A 23,507-nucleotide genomic window follows, 5' to 3' on the forward strand; every position below is an offset into this window, starting at 1 on the left:
TTGGATGATTTGAAGCTAGTACAAATACTCATTAACAAGTGTTTGTTTTTTTAAGGTGTATGCAATTAATGGTGCTGGTGCAGGACCAAAAATTCAATTGAAAATAACCATGGATATCAAAGGTATATCTCAAAAAGTGCACTTTTTCTGACATCTCTATAAATGCTGAAGAAATTGCTTTTCTACCTGTGACTACATAGTTGTGTGCCATTGTGTACTTTTAGAGGAAGTAGGAATGGGAGCACATAGCTGATAGCCTGGAATTGCAGTGCTCAGTTTTGCTATGTGTCACTAATCATTTGCTAAACCATGTGCAGCACAGTAAAGCAGGCATATTTTAGTTACCATCAGCAAACAGCTTAGAAGAATATAATGGAGGTATAGCTAGGTATACGGTGTCATATTCATGAAAATAAATACAGTTGTTGACTGAAATTCCTCTGAAAATCTAAGACAATGTTTTTTGTTTTTTGTTTTTTTAATGGAAAACTGATATGCAGAGGCATTTAAGAGAGTACATTTTTTTGAGGCTTAGAGCATGAATTAGGACATTAAATTGTCCCTGAAAATATGGCGATGATTTGTCTTCCATAACACAGCCATGTGCCTGAACAAAGTACTTGCAGTGGAAAACAAAACTCTGTGGTATATCTTTGTTTAAAAACAGAACCACCACGGCCTAAAAAGAAACCAGCACCTGTTTATGATACCAATGGGGCCTTACTTGTCACAGCCACAACAATTACAATCAGAATGCCAATATGCTATTACAGTGATGATCATGGACCTATCAAGAAGATACAGGTTCTTGTTGCGGAAGCTGGAGGTAGAATTTTATATATTCTCTTGAAAATTGTTTTCTGTTTTTTATAGATTTATTTTCAGCTTTTTTGGAGGGGGAGGAGGGTTGTCAGAAACTTGTCAGAAAACAGCTGACAAAATTACTTTAGCTGTGACAGCAGTACTAACAGCAAAGAGTCTTCCACAATACCTGTGGGCTGGGTTTTGAGAACACTTGCCAATGAAGCCCTACTGTTATCATTATATTTTCTTTATATTTTCTTCATCTTCTTGAAGAAATAAACACATTTGGCTTTTGTGAAGGATGAATAAATATAATACTTTTTTTTTCAATTTTTTTTTTACTATTGCTATTAGTGTTGCCTGTAACAGCAAGTCATGTGCAGTTGATATTTCCATTTCATAATGGGGGCAGAGGGATTTATATAAATCCCTTCTGTAGACTGTGGGGTTAGAATACGTATTCCCTTGTATGGGCTGATGAACACTTATGCATGTGACCAGTCTCATGATACTCTTTTGAGTAATTGCCTACCAATGTGCGTGGGAGTTTCATGAGTGGATATCATACGGTCAGGCTTACTTTACCTAAGAAGGAAAAATTCCAGGTATTTACTTTGCTTGGTTTGCTATCTTTAAAAGTGTGGAGGTAAAGTATTCACATTAAGTGGTACAGTCTCTCACCTTTTTCTGAATGATGTATTTCAGCACTAATCCTAGAGACATTTACTTCATAGCTATTTCTGTGAAGTTTCTCTTGAACTGAACTAAATACCATGTTAAGAGATATTTTGAAGATATTTCTCCTGTGCGAGTTGCTCAGTACTGACCAAAAGTAGTCATTTCATTTATGAAACTGTATTTAGTGTAAACAATTCTTACTGTCTTTGCTAGACATTCCCAGTTTCAAAGTAAATGGCTTGTATGAGTGATGTCTTCTTCAGGCACATCTTATGTGTGAAACTGACACTGAAGTTTTCTATCTGTGATTCAGTTGACTTACTCTTAGTTAGCAAAATACAGGTGGTGTGGGGTCTTTAGAACATTTGGGCTCAAGTAAAAAGAGAGCTACAGCCTTAGTTGTATAAATGGCACTAATAGCATGCTAAGTCCTTAAAAAATAATCTTTTATTTAACTTATTTACAATCTGATTAGAATGTAAATTATTTCTGATTATTTCTTTTCTTGACAATAGCTCAGCATGATGGGAATGTTACTAAGTGGTATGATGCCTACTTCAACAGACCAAGACCATATTTTACAAATGAAGGCTTTCCAAACCCACCATGTATAGAAGGAAAAGAAGATCTGAGTGGCAAAGAAGAGATATATGTCATAGGCGCTGATACTACATGTATGATACCAGGCAGTCAAGATAAAATATGTAACGGCCCACTGAAACCAAGAAAACAGTACCTGTAAGTATGTTTGCCTGTATGTTCGTCCAAGAGAAACATTTAAGTGAAATATATATTTACACAAGCATGTATAAATACATAAATAAATAAACAAAACAAATAGTTCAATAATGAAAAATTGGAGCTTGAAATATCACTGTGTGTTTTAATTTCAAGTTTTTGTCTGAAGTGGAAGTATGGGAGACAATTATTTTTTATTTTTTAGTGCTTACTGAGTTCCTAAATTAAATAAGCCCAAATTCAAGATATATAGCCTGCTTCATATAGTTTCATTATACATTTAACATATTGACACTGAGTCCTAGATGTCTGTCATAATGCCACTTTTGCAGGTGGATAAGGATACCAGGTTATATTATACTAAAACTTCAATAATTCTAAATTAAATATTTTTAAGAAAATATACAAAAAATTTAAGTTAATTAGTAAACTTTAAGTTAATTAGTTTTCTTTGTTTTATTTTACAGATTTAAGTTCAGAGCAACTAATGTTAAAGGACAGTTTACAGATTCTGACTTTTCTGATCCTGTCAAAACTTTAGGTAAGGACAGTGTTATTTATTAAAGTATTTCTCTATTTCCAAATAATTTAGGCAATTTATTGTGCCTTTTTAGTAGACTTATTTCACTGTAGTACATAGTATCTATTTTTGTTGGACCAGATTAACCAGGATGGTTGTTGCCTGGTGAGGAAATGCATCCATTCTTTCCTATGTCCTTTTCAGGATGTCTTGCCTTAGCCTGAACCATTAAATGAAAAAGAAATATTGTCAAAGTTCATTAGCAGAGATTCAGTTGTATCAATGACAATACTATGTTGCCAGGATTGCTTATCTTGATTAGGTGGACTATAGTCAGAAGTTACGCTGTTTGTTCAATGTCCCTCTCTGTTCGACTTACTATTACAGCTATTCTAGTGAGTGTGGTGTAGTAAACCTCTCAGCTGCTGATCATTTCTTCAACTGGTAGGTCATTTGAGGACATGACCCTGTAGCCCTTCAGCTTTTATATACAGACAAAGCTCTGTATTAATAAATTAATATTGTCTAATAGAAACCATCTGGTTCTGATGTCACTGGCCAATAAGGCAGCTGTTACAGGGTCTCAAATCCAGCATGAATTCTTCCATGGAGGTGTTGATATACCACCAAAATTGGGAATGAAGATTCTCTTCTGAGATCGCAATAAGATCTCTAGGTTCTTTTTATACATTGGTAAGCCAAAACTTACTTAGCTAAGCTTTAGCCCTGACTTTCTGAAAAGGGATCCCAAGACAACTGGATGAGTACCCAGAAGAATTTTAGTGGGCACATATTTTTCATTTGGCATTCATCTTCTGTGATATGAGCTCCCTTATTCATCTAATCCATGTTAGAAATTTGTTACATGATCTGATATCGAAGATCACGAAATGCTAATTCACTACCTGAATATTCTGAAAGGATCTGGCACTGTTTCTCCAGTCCTGAATGTTTCAGAAAGTGAAAGACAAAAGTAGTTTTTATTGGTTCTGAGTTAAAAATTTCTAATCCAATGAAGCAAATAGCTTGACCAGTGAGGAAGAGACTTTATGTCTGATCAGAGAAAAAAAGTCTGATGGAAATGGGTCAGACTTTATCCAGTCAGATGGACATATCTGGGCACCTTTCTAACAGGAAACTCTGAAATGCTTAAAGAAATCAAGACAAATAGAGAAATTATGTTGTAGTAGCAGGCAGATATGGTAATTCATGCTATTCTTTTTTGTTACTGAAAACTTGTGACATTGTCTCCTGTGGTGTAAATCATAAAAAAAGCAAGAGCTGTTTGTATGCTGAATAAAATGTAGTGGGATAAAAAATAGCCCTGATAAATTCCTCAAATATCTATGGCTCCTAGTATCCATATTCTATTGCCTTCTATGCTAATGTTTAACATCAAGTATTGCTTACAAAACTTAAGTGGACTAGGTAATTAAGAGTTCCTTCTGTGCTTTCATATAAAACTGTTGTGAAATCAACATCAAATTCATATATCACAAGTGTGACAGGTACTGCAGTTAAGTAGCCTTGGTACAGCACCAGAACTGCTGTTGTCAGCCCCAGCACAGCAATTGCTGCATGTTAACTGAATAAAGAAAGTTAGATTTTTTCAGACACATTTCCTCTTGAGACTCATAATTTGAGGAACCTTGCCTAAGTGTTTCTTTATAGAACATGCTTTGGCAATATGAACTTCAGACTTGCTCTAGAAGCATAACTCAGAAAACATGCTAAAAAGATCAGTAGCTGTTGGATATCTCTGTGACCAATGACTTCTATTTCACTGTTAACAACACTACATTTTCAGAAGAAATTTATGCTGCCTGAAATCAGAAATGCAATTCCATTTTGAATCAATAATTATCTTTTTTAATAATCACTGAAATCTGTGCTTTGCTAACACAACACTTTTGTTTTAGGAGATAAAACAATAACTTGAATTTTGTCATAGGTATTCATTACAGCTCAGAAAACTTCCTTGATTATTTTGGTTTCTAAGTCTACTTATACTTTTGATCTGGAAAACCAGAGAACTGACCTTGTATCTGAGCAATTTAATACTGCATGTTAAATAGGTTTGAAGAAGAAAAAATATGGAAATCTATAAGAAGAAAAAATATGGAAATCTATAAGAGAGCTCTCTGTCACAGATTTCTGATGCTCTTGTTGAGCAACAGCAATTTTACTAGAGAGGAACAATGAAACAGAAACTCTTGTGATACAGAGCTGCAATAATGATTTTTTAACAGTAACGAAGAATGCATTTTAGTATCGCCTTCCCACTCAGCCATACTTCGAGTACCACAACTCTCTTCTTGAGCTGGAGAAGTAGGGTTTCTTCCATATAACTCATGTCTAGGATTGCAAAAATAATGTCCACACTACAAGGAAAGATCAGGATTTTACCATGAGATAGTTAAGATGTGGTGGCAAATACTGTTTAAAACTGTAGTACATCAAGACAGATTATAACCTTTCTATAAATTGTAATAGCTGGTTCAGCAAATCATTGCAGGCAACTCAGTAGTCCTGTGCAAGTGTGGTCTTTTTCCATATGAAATAAAAATCCATTGAAACTGGAAATAATCAAAATTTTGTTGTGGTTGTTGATGCTGTCTTATGCATAGATCAATCACAGAAATCAGGGACTTATTCGTTCCTTTTCCCCTTGCAACTTTTTTTTAATATACTCACTTTTTTTCTGTGTCGTCTGGGCCTGATCTAAATTGTTTTGACCTTGTAGTGCCCTGTGTTGCACCTGAGGCTTTACTAATTCAGTGGAGGAATTATGTCAGGTGTTTAGAAAACTACACTTAATTCTCTGTACTATAAGGCTATGTCTGTCATTTCATACAGGCATGATATCGCATATTCATGTTGCTTGTGGTCTACAATAATCTCAAATTTCTGATAAATTGCTACCTAACCTACTGTTTACTGTGTCGTATTATTGTAACTGATTATTCCTGTCTACATGTAGAACTATGTACTTGGTCGTACAAAATTGTATCCTATTGTTTTAAGACAATTTATTCAGCTAAGTCAAGATCATTGAATTTTAATCATTCTCTGTAGTGTACATAAAGTCTGCGATATGCTCTCTAAGTCTTTTGAGAGAAGTGAAATCAGGACTTCACTGTTTTCCACTGTGTCCTTGGGAGGATGTTGTTCCATGAGTGGGAAATCGGTTTCATACAATAGGAAGGCAGTATATTTTTCTGTCCTTCCTCAAAGCTGGACAGAAGCTAGGTTTCCTATTTTGGATCAGAAAGCGGAGATGTATACCAGCACAAGCAAAGAATATCAGCAGTAGTAATACCTTGTTATTCTTACTTTCACTGTGTGCCTAAGGAGAAAAGAGACTAAGGTTTCTGAGATAGGGACAGTATTACCGGGAAGAATGGGAAATTAAAGGACTTAGCAACAAAGAAGCTGGAAAAGAGGTTTCAAAAATACTAAAAAACAGGTTTATCAGTTTTTAAATGAACCTTCATTCTCACCTGCAGGGACTGATAAGAATACCAGCCCCTTTAACTTAATATCATCAAGCTCTTTAAGATACCTTCAGACCCACTAATGGCTATTCTAACAGTATCACCAATTTCCACATGAATAAAGAGCATGAGTTAATCATCCATGAGGCAGATTATTCCAGACTGTTCAGATCCAGTCACTAGGTGCATTCCTTCAATAACATGAGGAGGGGATCTCCAAAAAGTATCTTTTATTTCCGTCTGTAAGTGATGGCCAAAAACATCATAGCTTTAGATTATTGCTCTTTCTTTTCTGCTTTTGGTGCTTGGTTATTCCTAACTGATAGAGCAGTGTGTCTGTTCTTGGCTGCACTGAGGCTGAAGCAGGAGCTCAACTAAGGTTAGTGTTATACACACTCCAACTGATGTGAGTGAAGTGTAGATCTACCATAACCTGCTTAGCAGGTAAACCTGAAAAGCACTACTGGATGGTTGCACAAATAACTGTGGACATGTACTGTTAGCATATGTATTACATAGATCAGAAATGCTTAGGAACTTCTAAATAAATTGCTCCTGTTTTTCTTTTTTGTTTTGTTTTGGTTTTTAGCACCTCTGCAACTGATAAAAAACACATGCAGCTCTTTTGAGATAGAAGCGTCTGTCTTTCATCTGTACCTGATTCCTTCCTGTTAGAAATGTAGAAATGATAATGAATCTATTAAATATTAGATTTCCACTTTCTGTTGCAGGTGAAGGACTGTCAGGAAGATCTGTAGAAGTTATCCTTGCAGTTACTTTGTGCATACTTTCAGTTGTTCTTCTGGTGGCTGCAGTCTATGCTTTTGCAAGGTAAGATTTATACGTTCTTTTCATACCGTGTTTGCAAACACTCAAAAATGTTTTAATGAAGAGCTGAAATAATTCTATAAATGGAACTAACCTGTCATTTCAAAATGTACTGTTTTCTTTTTTTTTTTAATCTTTTTATCTAGAAACTTAGGAAGGGACTCACAGAGGCTAACTTTAGTCTTGTAGGGCTAATCTCCATAACTGAAGGAGAAAAACAAGCTTCTCCAGAGGGTGAATCAGAGCAGACATCTATCTTACCATTTTAGAGTCACTTCTCCATTCACTTGAGTGGAAGGTACAGCTTAGTGTCAGCTGGTAAAGTTAGCATGATGGCTAAACCTATTTACTGTCAGCTCTGTGGGGAAACAGATTGATATGAAGTAAATATTCCAAATGCTATTTTCTGCCTTACTGATAAATTTAACAATTAAATACTTTAAAGTCTTACCTGTGAAAGAGAAATGAACCTCTAATTTGAACTGTGAACAAATGCCCACGTAAAGAAGCAGGCTAGGTAATGCATAAATGATGTTAGCTTGCTCATTCCAGCACAAGTTCTGTTCTTCCTCAGCTGCATCATTCAGGCATTGCTGAAGAATGTATGTAGGAAAACTAAAAGAATGAGTAGGCTAGATTGTTAGCTGGATTTGACTAAATTGGAAGTGAGAGCGAAATAAAGGTTAAGGAAGGACTTCTTGCAGCCATTTTTAAGTTCCATCCTGTCTAATTAATGTATTGAATATGTTTTTCTTTAAATTGTTTGCATATTTATTTTTCCACTAATATTTTATCACTATGTTTAGAATTCGGCAAAAGCAAAAAGAGGGAGGCACATACTCACCACGAGATGCTGAAATTATTGACACTAAATTCAAATTGGATCAGTTGATTACAGTGGCAGACCTGGAGCTGAAGGATGAGAGATTTACACGGTAAGCATACTCCTTAGGCAAAATAGTAGTCCAAAGGGGCTGTAGCCGTGACCTCTTTCTGACCTTTGCTTGTTTGGAAGTGTTTGTGGTGTTCTTATTTACACAGGTCACTGAGATCCTTTTTCAAAGAATGACCTCCTTCCTCAAGACACTTCTCACTAGCTTTTAGAAAATCACTTAATCTTCAGCTCTTTTTACAACAAGATAAAGATCTAAGTGCAAATCACTGTTTAATTGTGTTGGCAAAAAAAAAAAAAAAGGCAACATATTTTTAAACATACAGAATTTAAACACAGTATTTTTGGTGGCCCAGTGTTTTGTATAGGTTGCAAACCTATCTAAGCATTTTGAAATAGTCAACCCCTGCAGAAGTCCTGGTTAGCTAATTCAATAACAAATCCATCATTGTTTAATTGACATTTAGAAAGTTTTTTTGTGATTTTTTTTTTGTGTGTGTGTGTGTGTGTGTTTTGGTTTTTTTTCACAAAAAGTTTTGAATAGTGTCTGAGTTTCTGAGGAGTTCAGCACACTGATTATGTAGCAAGTCCAGGCAACTCACTTTTTCTGTCCAACAGAGAATCTTGTCATGGGTACATATCTAAAGGAAAACAGATTGTTTTTTCTGACTGCTGGAAAATTTGATATTATTCACCATTTAAATAAAATATAATGATGATTCTCAACAATCTATGGCATCCAACCGAGTTAGAAATGTTTGGTGAACATTCTTTACCTACCTGCATTTTCCCTGCTGTGTCACAGATGAAACACTGTGGTAGGCAATCTCCTTAAAGATGAGAAGCCTAAAATAGTCTTGCCCTAGCAGTCAGACATCCTACTGTTGCAGACTAGGAATAGCTGGAAGATGAAAGGTTGTAGCTGTTGACCTGTTTTGTTTGAATGTGTACATGTCTATGTGTGTGGTACAGAGTAAGCCAATTGCATGTACAAACGTGTTCAAAATAGTGCACACAGGAATGGCTGCTTGTAATAGATGAGAAATCGTAGTAGGAATCATCTGGAAGTCATTGATATAGTGCACGTGATATGTTCTGTGTGGGGCACATGCCATTCAGATAACAGTGTTTTTACCTGCTAATAACAGTGGAATACATTCTCTGGAGACAGAATTATTTTCTATGCACTATGATAACTGTAACTTGTATAAATGACCATGACAGATCTTCAAAATGGCATTGTTTCCAAACTGTTAACTGAATAAGAATAGTACTAGTTTTGTTTATATACTAAAGTGTTGATGGGTTTTACTTCCAGATACTCCTCGTTTTTCTTTAGACGCAAGGAGATTTTTGTCATCCAGTAAGTTTTTGTCTTACTGAAGCAAAGTGGTGTGTTTTCCATTCTGTTCTCTTAATCTGTGTGCTACCATACTATATTGAATGATATAGTTAATCAATGTGAAATATCAACCTTTGCAGCTATACTTATGGCAACCAGTGGTATCTTTCATCATGAAATCCTGTTTATTTTTAGTCCCTAGTGTTCGTGTACAACAGTTCCACAACTTTTTTGAAATAAATCAGGACAATTTTTACATGCAATTGTAAGTTATAATAATATAGCACTCATGTATACTATCTATTCCTGAAACAAATATAGTGCAAATGTGACATATGAAATATTCTGTTTCTTTCCTTTGACAGTTAGAAGATGTGCATTTAAGAGAAGTAGTTTTTGTGCTTGTTTGTTTGCTTGCTTTTTTTTTTTTCTCAACTGCTTTTTTACTTATACTACAGATGTTTTGTTACCATTCCACTACAATCACAGCAATATGTGGCCAAATCCTTTTTCAGTTTGAGTAGTGCCATTGTGCCACTTCTCTGTCTTAATTATGTGCAGTTTTTGATTTGTACAGTATGATATTTCATGCTCAAATGCACTTCATTATGTGATTTATGTACAGCAAGGCTTTCACTGCACAGTGCTTCAGCAGTTTAATTACATCACCCTTTATTTTAATGAGTCAGTTTCACATTTTGGTGTGGAGTTTATTTCCTTCCATCTGTATTTTCATCTTTCCTCCTTCCCCATGCCACTAATGGGCTTAAGCAAAGACTTGCTCCCAGGCCATTCTTGTAAGTTACAGGATGCAGCTGTTACATTTTGGACTATTATTTTTCAAACAGTAGCTGTACTACAGCTACAGCAGGCTCCTTACCCAGGCTCTTTGTTGAACATTATGTCAAATTGTGGAAGATTGAAGTGGAGGTATTAACTGAGCACTCCTCACAGACAGAATTCATGCAATATTTTCAACTAGAAGGCAGTAAACATACTGAGTGACCCTACTAGATTACATATATACAATAATGAGAGGACAGGATACCTTTGATCTGCCCAAAACCTTTGAGTTTATTAGGGCTCCTTTCAAGCTTTAAAGAATGTTTCAGTGTATGCAAGATTCTGCTCTAGTAATGTCAGTAGCCAAGAGACTGTTTTCAGGTATCTGACTTAGGCTGTCTTTTGTATAGATAAATCCTCCTAGTAGTGAAGAGATATTTCAAGTAGTTGGCAGAAGCAAACAGTATGCATGGAGGTGGCTTACTTTAAAACCTGATGTCTAAGCTATTTTTGCTGTGTGTTTCCCACAGTATACACTGAAAGATCTTTTGTACCTGTTGCATTCAGGGAACAACTATGTAGAAGTCAATCTACATAGTTAGACTGACTTTTAGTTCATGTATTGTTCTTATCATTCTCATGGTATATGGTTAAAGCAGTGTCATGTCAGCATGGTAAATTATTGTATTACAAGTTGATGACTGCACTGTAACCTTAGCAAATTTCCTATGCATTTAGAATGGTATTGTGTATTACTACATCTGCATAAGCTACCCAGATATATTGGCTGTGTTTAGGCAGCTATCTCACCTATGTTTGAAAAGCTTGCTGTGTTGCAGAATGCCAGGTGCAATTCATGGCATCTTATTTTTTTCAAATCAAGAAATTCATGGTAAATCAGAATTCCCTATAATAACTGTGCGATCGTGGTCATCAGAAAAAAAAATACTTGAAAAATTTCAGTGTCTGAAAATACTGGCTGCTGAATATACACCTTCTCTCACCAAGTCTTTGTTAGACAATTAATTAATTAGATGTATCTTCAGAGGGCATTCAGGGAATTATATTCTACCGTATTCAGCAGAATATTGGGTCCATGATATGAAACCAAAATGTTGACTTTGGAAGTTTGGGAAATACATTGGTCTCCATGGTAGTAGACATGATATGAGACAGGCAATAACAGAAAAAATCTAATCCTTTAAAACATGTATAGCCCATCAGTCTAGGCTGAATTAAACATTGATTCATTTAGTGCACTAAATATTTATATACTTGGTCCTCTCATCTCTTACTTTTTTTTTTTTTTTTTTGTCCATAGTGTTTGTCAATTCAATTTTCAAAGCAGATATTCATCTGCTGTGAATGGTTTCCAGTAAATTTTCAGGGCCCACCAGGCTTAGCCAGAGACAAGTAACTCCTCCATCTTCAAGGTGCTCACCTAGGAGAGAACTTCTCTGGCACCTACTTTCACAGTGATTTCTGTCGAAGGGGTAAAGCCATGTAGGTCCCTGTTTCTTAAAATCTTTCCATGAAATTTACACTTTGTGGTGGATACTTTTACGCTTTTGTTCATTCCATATGAGACAGATTGACAAGCAAAAGGGCACATATTTAGAAGAAATATTTCTTAATTACAGACGCTGTAACCCTTACAAATAAATAACAGGCAATTAGAACTCTTTATGGAAAATTCTCATATTGTCTCACTTTTCCTGAATATTCTGCACTCAATATGTGTCTATATTCAAAGTAATAGTTCTGCATAGACTTTCTCCAGACCAGCCTGTTTCTTCTTTCTTTGAGGGAGGATAGCCATAGCTCCTGCCTTACCTTTTCCTTCAACATGTTTCCCTTTAGTAATCAGCTATCACTCATAGGGTTCCCAGGAGTACAAGGTTTATAACTATTTGTGTCCTGGTACAACGGAAGAAATGACCATGTGTTCTCTTTCCCTAGGCCTTTAATATTCAGGAAGGGTTAAGCTCCATATTGCTTTCAATTAACTTGCTAAAAATTAGTTCCTCCGTTATTCCTAGGAAGTGTCAATGGTGCTTATGAGTTAAGCCTTTTGCCTACATTCTCATTTCTGTTGTTTTCTATTTGGACAAAGTTTTAATTCTCTGTGGATTTTAGATGATTGACCCAGAAAGAAAGCTGAGTCTGTGTGACAATATGGTCTTCAGTTATCACTGCCAACACAAATAAATGGCTTCTTTCTAGCTCTATCATAAGTAATCTGAGTGGGATTCAGATTTTTGATAGACTTCAAAAAAAAATCCCACACATGAAACAATACACTGTTTTAAAAGAAAATCAGATTTAAGGCAATAAAGCATTCTTTATCTTAGAGAATGTTTTTCTTTCCTGGTTTCAAAGACGGACAACTGGGTACATGGAATTGTCCTGCTGAAATAGGGAAACTGGCAACTTCATAGTTTGATTCTAAATTGTGCTCATCAAAATCTAACGATATCTAAGTTCTTGTGCTTTATACAAAAGACTGGGAAATGTGGAGAATGAGATTACAGGTAGATGGGTTCATTGAGCAAAAAATGTAAGATTATCACTATATATGTCATTCTCAAGAGACTTGGGAAAAAATGCTGTTTTCTAATGCCTGAGGATGCTAAAGCTGAGCATAGCCATCTCTTATAAACCTGTAGTGAAGGTACAAAGCTCTTTCCTTCTGAAGATTCTTATCCAGAAAAGCCAGTATCTTTGCCAGTCTTACTTTCCAAGTTGCCAAGCTACTGCAATGTGCACTTGCTACCAACAGAAGTGTGAGTTCAGTAGTTCTAACAACCAAATTCTTTACTACAATATCTAAAGATAGGTTAAAGTGTCAAAGTGTAGGTGTCTTCTTTAAAATTTAGTGCTTCTTAAAGACAATATATGATTATGCCTATAAAAAAAATTACCTGTCAGTTACACTTAAAAAAATGAACAAGAAAGTACCATCTGTAGCCTTGTTTAGCTCATTTTCTATGCTTTTTCAGTGCTTTACTTCACTGCTTTGAGTGAGAGTAGAGTATTGAGGAGGTTGTATTACGGTGCTGCTTATCCCTGTGTTCTTTGTTGTTGGATCCATGTACCTTCAACAATGAAGCACTAAATGTCATATTCAGGTTGCTTATGCATTTTTATTACCTAATGACAAAACTATGGTGCAGTAGGCCCCTATTTGCTATCAGTTTGAGAAGAGGAAAGACAATAGTATTCCAAAAATTTATAGAATGTCAGCCGGGAGATTACTTGTATTCTGTTGTTCTATGGTGAAGATAGATGAATTCAAAGGAAAAGCAAATACATTTTCTTTGTATGGACTGCTTAGAATTTTGTCCTAAAAAAGGCCTAAAACCAGTGTTTACTTTCTGCTCGATGGCAACTGTATGTGTGCAACACATGGGCACACGTATTAAGAATACTTTCCCTTCTGAAAACTGTAGCCCTATAATGTTGCCAATATTACTAGACCATAATTACAGCTGATGTGTAATGCAAACAACATAAGTGATACCATAACAATAGCTAGATGTCTAAAGATTCTGAATAAATAGAGTTGCTTGCTTTATTGTCTTATTGCCTTCTTATTTTCTGTTTAAAGTTCTCCTTCTGTTGTCCTAGTAAGTGCATGAGTTCAAGCAAAGAGTTTGAGCCTTTTTCTGTGAATTCTTACACTTCTTTTCACTCCAGTGAAAGTGACCCAGATGTTTCATAGCCAGTTTGATTAGTTTGTCATAACGGCATATGTACCATGAAGGCATCTTCAGTAGCTTTGACATTAACTTTTTAGATGCTTAATATTAAATGGTACGACAATTGTACTAGTCTAATTTTGTTATCTAATTTAAAAAGTAAATATTTAAGAACAACGTCACAAAACCAAGTATTTTTAAAGGATATTTTTGTCTTTTCTACTGAATTTCTGGCAGTAGTAGGCATTTATATTTATATCATAGAATATTTTTATAAGATTTGTTTTTAAGCATGTATGAATATTGGAGAGAGCAACACTCAAAATTTATACTTAGAGGTTTTTGAAGAGGCAACTTATCTTTCAAGTTGTATTTCTTCAAATGTTTTCATTTAGTCCTTTAGACAATCTTTCTGAGTCCGAGTGCCTGACATTTGTCTTCTAAATCCATAATGCTGAGACATTCTTACATTCAGAGGTGATGATGATGACTAGGTTACAAGACTATCTGAAAAGTTGCTGGGGTTGTATGCTTATGTAACATCTACATGAATCCTGCTGTGGAATTAAGTTAAAGATAAAATATGTTGCACAGTTTTTAAAATAACAGTGTTCCAGAAACAGAATTAAACATGTAAAAAATGAGCATGAAAACAGATACTAATTTTAAAAACAAAACAGCTCTTGCTGTTGTTTCCTTCTGTAGAGGCACACTGGTAGCATAATTCACCTGTGACTCATTTTAGATACGTGCTTAAAATGAGATGAAATCACAGCTATTTGTCTTCATTGATTATAAAAAGAATCTAGAGCGACTAGCTCAGATACAGGTGTCTGTATTCAGTCAGAATAATCCAATCTCTTTCTCTGAAATGTCCCTCAGAAGAACAACATTGAGTACATAGTGTAAAATGAAGCCTGTCAATGTATATGAAGTGGTGTGCTAGAGGTATGGATTTCTCAGGTCCATATGAGCCCAGAACATTGTAAAATGATCTGAAGGGAATGATAGAAACTGCAGCTACCATACCTGCCAATACTGGAGATAAGAACTAAGTGAGAGTATCCCTCAAGATATCTGACGTATTTGAATTCATGAGAGAAATAAATCTGTTTATTTAGCTAATTGAATAGTTCATCTAAAATCTATTAACATGCACAATATTGGTTAATTCACAACTTACCATATTTAACAAAAATCTCTGTTGCAGGTTACTTAGTTATAGAAAATCCATCAAGTAAGTAGATTAAAGATTATTATTTTTTGTGGTCATTGGTCAATGTGTGGTTCCCTCTTCCATGTTTATTAGGAAAAAAAAAAAAACAAAAACAAAAGCCAACAACAGAAAAAAAAAAAACTCCAAGCTGCGTATAAATCATAAAAGCGTGACTAATTGCATGGTAACTGGAGAAATGCTTTCTCTCTCTCTGGGGTGAAGCCTGCATGTCTGTGTTTTAGCTTGGGAAGTAATACAGGGATATTTAAACTCCTTGGGGTTTAAAAACCATGTCATTATGAGAATGAGGTCACTGCAATATTTTATATGTCTAAAACTTTGCAATGTATAAAATGTTTTCGGTGCGACAAAGAAGTATTATGTACTTTAGAATGCAATGGTAACTTTACAAACATCCATTAATGTCAAAACCTTGCTTTGGAATGTTGTTACCTATAAAAAACAATCCTACCCAACAGTAGCATTAACATTAGCAACTGAAAAAATTGGTGAGGGGAAACAATAGGAGAAAATGCTTCTATTTCAAGTGACTGAAAAGAAACCAATTAAGTGGACCGTAAACAATTTATAATTTTCTGTCTGTTAATATGAATTGCTATTGAAGTGGAAAATGTTATTAATAAAAGTGCAGTTAAATACAAATTGAAAGAATGATAAAGAAATCCCCTGTAGGTCTCTAATTCTTCTGTCATTACTTGCAGGCCAATAAGCAAGAAATCCTTCCTACAACATGTCGAAGAGCTTTGTACAAACAACAACCTAAAGTTTCAGGAAGAATTTTCGGTATGTTGCTAGCAGTTGTCACAACATTGCAAGACCTTCTGTCATTTCATGTGTCACATTTCATGTCCATTTTAAGCAGGCAAGGCCATGAAGGACTCTGGCCTTGATAATCAATACCCAATTACCAGGTTGATTGTTTAGAAAGTAATATTACCTGATTTGAATTCTGTAGTCTACACTGCAACCTGATCAGAATTATTCACCTAAGTGTCAGCAAAAGATGATCTTCTTTAGACTCCAATCTTTGCAAGAACACCACAATATTTATGTTTTTGCATATGTAGTAATGCATATGTTGCTTAATTGAGAACAAATTATTTAGGAATAGTTTCTACATATATACAGATATATTTAACTGCTAAGTTGATTTTCCTCACCAAAAACACAGCCGACATTAATTTTCTGAAACGTTCAGGGCCCAGTCATATTGCCATGGAGTTTCAAAATGCTTTTCTTTCATAGGTTTCAGTCCAGACAGTAAAAAGTGTACACACAGTAGTGTTACTTTGCATTTCTTTACAAATAATAGGTCATACCTGTCATGCTTTTGAGAACAGTGTCCATGTGAAGAGCCAGTTTCATGTATGAGACGAAGAACTCAGCAAGCCTGTGTTTCCTTCTGAAAAGAGACCAGCTTTCAAAATATACATTATATATACATATATAATGCGTATGCATTTACACATTTAAACCTCAAAGTTTTCACCATTTTCATTAAGTAACATTTTTATGGCTATCAAATTTTTGTTCTCAACAATATCTTTTCTCCTCGTTATTTCAGAATCTTTATCATCATCATCATCATTTTTAACACATACAGTCATTTGCCCTCACAAAAATAATTTGTCATTCTCCAGTGACTTTATTGTTTTGGATTTATAGATTTACCATGCATTGCTTACCATTTGGATTAACAGAAGTGAAGACTAAACAATTGGCTTTTCTTCTGCTAGATTATAATATTTCAGTCTCTTAGGGAATGCCAACAAAAGTGTGAAAAGATTAATGGTATTTCCTACAGCTTTTTGTTATGCTCCTTAGGTAAAACTGGTCTGGATTTAATAATAAAAAGCACCATAAAATTCTCTGAGCAGTAAAGCAAGGAAAACATTTTCTTCCAAGAGTAGAACTGTTATTTCACTTGAACAAGAGTGATTATAGTTATATTATGCATGACTTAGCAGATGAAAAGTTTTACTAGCAATAACATTTTCACATGTCAACTAATGTTCATCACCGGAAAGTTTTTAATACTACTTTCTTTAGGTGTGACCCAAATTAGGTAACCCTTAAGGTATTGCAATGCCTTAAGACTTAAAATAAACAAGTGTTTTATCAAGTAAAAATGTTGGCAATGCAATTGAAACATAATCAAATTCAAGTAGCTGAAGCCTTCTTCAACTAAACTATATAGTCAATTCATAATAACAGCTTTATGTTATTTGGGCTTCCATTTCATTTCATGGAAGCTTCAGCTTCCATGTACCAGAGTGTAGTGATGTCTTAAAATCACAGAAGCATAGAATTAGAGAATAGTTTGGATCGGAAGGGACCTTAAACATTACCTGGTTACAGTCCCCCTGCCATGGACAGGGACACCTTCCACTAGACCAGGTTGCTCAAATCTGTATCTAATCTGGCCTTGAACGCTCTGAGGCTTGGGGCATCCACAGCTTCTCTGGGCAACCTGTGCCAGTGCCTCACCACCCTCAGAGTAAATAATTTCTTCTTAATATCTAATTAAATCTACACTTTTTGTAGTGTGAAACCATTACTCCTTGCCCTATCACTACACTCCCTGACAAAGAGTCCCTCCACGGCTTTCCAGTAGCCTTCTTTAGGTACTGGAAAGTCTCTATAAGATCTCCCTGGAGCCTTCCCTTCTCCAGGCTGAACAACCCCAACTCCACCAGACTGTCTTCCTAGGAGAGGTGCTTCAGTCCTTTAGTCATCCTCATGGCCTTCCTCTGGACTCATCCTAATAGGTCCATGTCCTTGTTGTGCTGGTGGCCCCAAAGCTGAATGTAGTGCTCCAGGTGAGGTTTCGCAAGAACAGAGTAGAAAGGGAGAATCACCTCCTCGAACTGCTGGCCACACTGCTTTTGATGCAACACAGGATATGGTTGGCTTTCTGGGCTGCAAGCACCCATTGCCTGTTCATGTCAAACTTCTCATTAACTAACACCCCCAGGTCCTTCTCGTTAGGGCTGCTTTCAATCCATTCTCTCTGCCCGGTCTGTATTGGGATTGCCCTGGCCCAGCTGCAGGACTTTGTTGAACTTTATAGGTTTGCGCGGGCCCATCTCTTGAGCTTGTCAAGGTCCTTCTGGATGGCCTCCCATCCCTCCAGTGTGCTGACCACACCACACAGCTTGGTGTCATCGGCAGACTTGCTGAGGGTACACTCTATTTCACTGCCCATGTCTGCATGGTCTGCCTTTAGTGAAGCCATGTTGGGTGTCACCAATCATTGTGTTATTTTCCATGAGCCTTACTGTAGTTTCCAGGAGGATCTGCTCCATGATCATGCCAGCCACAGAGGTGAGATTGACTGGCCTGTAGTTCCTCTGGTCTTCTTTTTTAGCCCTTTCAAAAGTGGGGGTTATGTTTCCCCTCTTCCAGTCAGTGGGAACCTCACTGGTTTGTCATTCTCCCAGTCCCCACCTTTGCCTTATGGGGCCTGGGTTTTGTGGCTGGAGCTCTTTTTGGTGAAGACTCAGGCAAAAAAAAAAAATAGTCATTGAGTACATCAGCCTTCTCCATGTCCTGTGTAACCAGCTTTTCCATTTCCTTCTGGAGAGGGTCCACAATTTCCCTAGTCTTCCTTTTATCAATGATGTACCTATAGAATATTTTCATATTGCTCTTGATGTCCCTGGCCAAATTTAATTCTAACAGGGCTTTGGCTTTCCTAACCTGATTACTGGATACTCTGGCAGTTATTCTGGATTCCTCTCAGGCTATCTGTCCTTGCTTTCACCTTTGGTAGGCCTCCTTTTTCTGTCTGAGTTTAGCCAGGAGCTTCATGTTCATCTTTGAAGGCCCCTGGCTTTTTGCCTGACTTTCTCTTTGTTGGGATACATCAATCCTGAGTTTGTAGGAGCCTTCACAGAAGGCTTGTCCAAGAGCAAGCAGAACTAAACAGTAGGTGCAGTGTTTGTCTGAGAGTGTATCTACACCATCTGTAGCACCTATCTTATCAGATGAGAAACAGGACTGACAATGCACTTGAATGACATCAGAAATGACAATGCATAGAAGCAAACAGTGCACAAAGCAAGCAAACAGACCCCATGACCTGTATTGTTTCCATCTGCAGGCAAAACTTTAGTTTGAAGTACATGACTCAAGGCTCATACAATGTGTGTAGGAGAGCTGAATTGAGGCTATAAACCCATGGACCATTATATTTAAAGCATGCAGCCTGTTCCTGAGCTTTCTTGGGTTCTCTGGCTGGCTATTAGTAAATCCGAGCACACTAGAAACTGGCTGTAAGAATATGGTAATTTATACTGATAAACTGTTAGTATATTCCCTGCCTTGAATTTGGACTGTTCCAGCAAGAAGTTATCCTGGTCAACTCCATGGTACATTTTGGTAGGTAAAGTAGTCTAGGGATCATTTCCAACAGGCAGTTTGTAGACAACATACCTGTTACACAGTTTTGTTAGCATAAATTAGCTTTCGTCCTTACATGTAGTCTTGGAATCCAAGGACATTCTTGGGCTCATTTAATTTACTGGATTGACCCAGCTGCTGTGCTTAGAGATCTCTGGGGTTCAGTCTTGGACCATGTATGAACATTGCCTTTGTGTATAATGATGAGTAGAGGATCTGGACCTAAGAATGGATCTGGATTCATGTTGTATCAGAAAAAACAAGTTTAAAGAAACCATAGGGAACCACAGGAACTGATGGCACTGCCTAACTGATATTCAAACTTCCAGCTTTCCAGAAGATTAACGTATCTCTTAATACCTTTGGAAAATCAAGTTTTTCTAGTAGCTGAAAAATTACTGAAACAGAAATATTTCGAACACTGTTTTACAATAATGTCTGTTCATGAATAAAAAAGTGAAATGCCTTTGAATGCCACCACAAAAGTACTACAGTAAACAAAGTTCAAATGAATTATTTGAAAGCTTTATGAGTCTGCAATGAAATGTGGTTTCTGTGACAAATTGTTATTGAATCTGGGAATCCAAATAGTCTTTCCCCAGTTCTGAAAACAATCATTGACTGAAATCCACACTGAAGCAGAGAATTAGTACAAGGCTTTTAAGCTCTCATTCAGATATGGTAGCATCATTACAAAAGCAATATAATTTACTTCTGTATTTCCTCTTTAGTACGGAATACTGTATAACAGTACTACTATTGTAATAGTTACCTGGCAAGCTAAGACTCAGAGGAGTGAGGCAAATGAGGCAAGTAAAAGATCACATGACGTGCACTTGATATGAGATCCCATAGCCCATAACACCTGCAAAACACCCCAGACATTTCATCTTTTTTTTTTTTTCCTTAATGCAAACTTCAAGGACAAAAGTTCTGTGGAAGAGTTTCAGCTTTTCGAATGAGAGGAATTTTGACCCCTTAGGTGTGTTTCACTGTTCTTATCAAATCCTAACAATAATTCACAGAAGTCATTCTGTTCTGAGAACAGGGATCTTTCTTTAGGTTCAGTCACAGGACTGAGGCTTTAGTTCTTTAAGGGATTGTTGAGAAGAAACAATGAGACAACTCAAAGATAAAAGAAATGTACTTTGAGTATGACAGAGGTTGATTCAAATGCAAGATTGTAAAGCAACGAATGCTTTGAGAAATGAGAATTATGTTTTTCTATAATATATTACAGTCCTTCATTTAATTTTATATTTACTTCATGTCTATTAACCATGTTATCTAATTATTTGACATAAGGATATAATTAAATTTATATCCAGACATTCTTTATATTGTAAGATTTTAAGTCACAAACTTTCTTTTTAGAAGAACAGGCAAATCATAGACTTTTCATCCCTAGATGAAACAGATATTCAGCAACATTTTGAAGGGCATGGATAGGATCTAGTCCCTTGTTAATATTCAAAGGTAGTTGAGCATCTAGTTGTTCTCTGCAGTTCTTCCCCTAATTCTTTTCCCAAGGAAATATGTTTCAGAGCTAGAAAGAGGTCAAGTCTCTTGTTGGAAAGTCCTTTACTTTCATTGTAAAACTTTCCCTTTGTGATCAGAAACACCTGCAGTTATACATTATTGAGGATATAATTATAGAAGTGAAATAGTCTTCATGCTTTTTACAATAGGCTTTTTGTGAGTTGGTGAAATAAACAAATTGCCCAGGGGTTAATATTGCATGTAATACAGTTGAAGGGTTTTGAGCTCTCTTACATGTCAGGCACCATCCATTGGAAGAAATAGTATATCAAATTAGATGGATTATTGGTTTAGTTCATTATGTCACATTTTTAAATTGTGCCATTTTGATAATGCTTATATCAAATTATTAATATCGAAAGCCATTGAATAAGACTGACAAAATATTTGATTTAGCAATGAGATGAAAATCACTGGAATATAAAATACTCTTTAAAATACTCTTGCTTTTTAAATTTTTTCATTATTTTATTTATTTATTTGCTAAGAGTTTCCCATTAAATTTTGTTTATAGAATACAACTCTCTCAATACTTGGGTGAACGAGCACTTGAACATGATTGACATGGAGTCTGATTATATGGCTCTCTGTCCCACTAGAGAGTAACTAAAAGAGAAATTTGAAGGGATTACTCAGCACAAGCAACAGAAGTGTGTATAGTACACATTCAGAGCAATAGGTAGATTTCATTTGAATCTTCAATTAGATGTTTAAATATATCTACATATAAAATTTGTCAAAGAAAGGGAAAATCTATTAAAGTTAATGTAGTTAACTGAGAAATAAATAGTCTGAATTCTGTTTTTTCTAGGAGTTAACTGTCTCTTCACCACCATGAGATTATCACTTTAATGTATTTATTGCATTAAAAAGTCATGAATTTGTCTCCCCTCTTTTACTCAGCTTTAGAAATTACAAATATCTATGTACAGAAACACCCTCATCAAATAAGTTCTTCAATGTGAATGATTTATTCATCTCTGCCCTTCTGTAACAGAACTAATGACCAGTTATGAAACTGGTATGACCAAAAATAACTCTTCCCACCCTTTTCATGAACAGTCCTGTGAACAATAACTAATTGACAGTTGTCTCAACTTAATTAAATTCTCATCAGTTTTCATGCTATGGCAAAAGCTCTCCCAAGCTACAGGAGTCAGGGAGAGGCATTAATCAAAAAGAAAATTGAGGGCACGGCTAACAAGTATGTGATTTCATGAAGAGACAGAAAAGAACTACAGAAGGTAATAGGCTGACTTTATCTGGATTTGGAAAGGTGAATGTTCATGCAAGTTTCAATTCTTCAACTCAACAGGATTTTTTGCCATGCTTCATCTAATGTAGCTGGTAACTAGGGTTGACAGGAAACTGGGATGCTCCATAATTTTTCCAGTTTTTCTCAGAAACACAATGTTACAGAACTAAAGAATTCTCACTCTTACTGGAGTGATTGTATCAGGGGAAATTGCTATTAATCCATTCCTTATATTTACTGCAGGTGAAATGCAAAATTTTGTTAACAAATATTTATGATTCATTCTGTGATTCTACATTTTATTCCTTTACAGGAACTTCCCAAGTTTCTTGAAGACCTTGCTTCAACTGATGCCGATCTGCCTTGGAACAGGTCTAAGAATCGTTTCCCAAACATAAAGCCATGTATGTGTGTTTACTAATCAACTCCTCAGTTTTGCTCTCTACCTCAATAGCACAACATATATTTGAAATACAGCTGTGGTTTTATTTGATCTGTCTTTGGTATGGCAGTACAATCATGTCCACATTATGAAATAATTTTGTCAAGTAGTTGGTCTTTCCTTTTTTTTTTTTTAATTTTTTTTTTAAAGACAGGTTTATTTGCAAGTAGCTTTTAACTTGCTCTCACAAGCTTTAATATGCAGGTGCAAGAAACTGTAGCCTCAGTAGTTTCTTAGCTTTGTAATTCAACCCATGTAGCAAACTCTTTAACATTCTTCCTGTTTTTTCTTTTTTTTTTTCCTTTAGTGAGAAGTAATTTTTTTAAAACATATAAAATCCACATGTTTGTGCATTCAGCTACCACTGGAGCTTGGGTATGCTTTCTTGTGGATATGTGTAAATGTGCTGCAAAGGTTCCATAGAAGATCAGAGTAACTGTATGATAACTTATAAGCCAAGGCTAGATTTTATCACAGGAGACAGAAGTCTGTCTCTCTGTACTCAACACTGCTTCATTTTTCAGTTAATAAGACAAGAAATGTCATTATTATTTTAAGCATTAGCTGTGATGTGAGATGGGCAGAATGGCATTCCTTGGTTAATAATGCTACATTCTGTGCTATTAACTTTTCACAGCAGCTGTTACTGCTATCTACTGCCTTGTTCAAGCCATGCTTTAAATTACAGTTACTAAAAATTGATATTCATGACACAATAAAATATAAACACAATAAAATATAAACAGACGAGTTTTGCAATTTTTTAACTTTGTGTTCTAGTTTTTCTAATAAGGTGTGGACCAAACATCAGAATTTGGAATGTTTGGTTCCAACATTTACTTACATGTATCTTTCC

The 23,507-nt window shown here is 35.7% G+C and overlaps 1 protein-coding gene across 4 annotated transcripts in view; it reads left to right on the plus strand.

Annotated features, from left to right (window-relative positions):
• The window catches only part of PTPRQ (protein tyrosine phosphatase receptor type Q), a 135,641-nt gene that overhangs the window by 99,611 nt on the left and 12,523 nt on the right, over positions 1–23,507 (plus strand). For 2 of the 4 annotated variants that reach the window (XM_038168438.2, XM_038168455.2), the window contains 10 exons: positions 56–122; positions 668–826; positions 1,998–2,220; positions 2,688–2,761; positions 6,966–7,065; positions 7,869–7,997; positions 9,273–9,317; positions 14,988–15,014; positions 15,716–15,797; positions 22,523–22,613. In XM_038168438.2, the coding sequence (XP_038024366.2) occupies positions 56–122; positions 668–826; positions 1,998–2,220; positions 2,688–2,761; positions 6,966–7,065; positions 7,869–7,997; positions 9,273–9,317; positions 14,988–15,014; positions 15,716–15,797; positions 22,523–22,613 (997 nt within the window). The remainder of the gene's footprint in view (positions 1–55; positions 123–667; positions 827–1,997; positions 2,221–2,687; positions 2,762–6,965; positions 7,066–7,868; positions 7,998–9,272; positions 9,318–14,987; positions 15,015–15,715; positions 15,798–22,522; positions 22,614–23,507) is intronic. The other 2 variants (XM_027454194.3, XM_038168450.2) reach the window with 2 other exon arrangements.

The sequence above is a fragment of the Anas platyrhynchos genome, chromosome 1 (genome assembly GCF_047663525.1).
Source record: "Anas platyrhynchos isolate ZD024472 breed Pekin duck chromosome 1, IASCAAS_PekinDuck_T2T, whole genome shotgun sequence".
In the NCBI taxonomy this organism is placed as follows: Eukaryota; Metazoa; Chordata; class Aves; order Anseriformes; family Anatidae; genus Anas; species Anas platyrhynchos.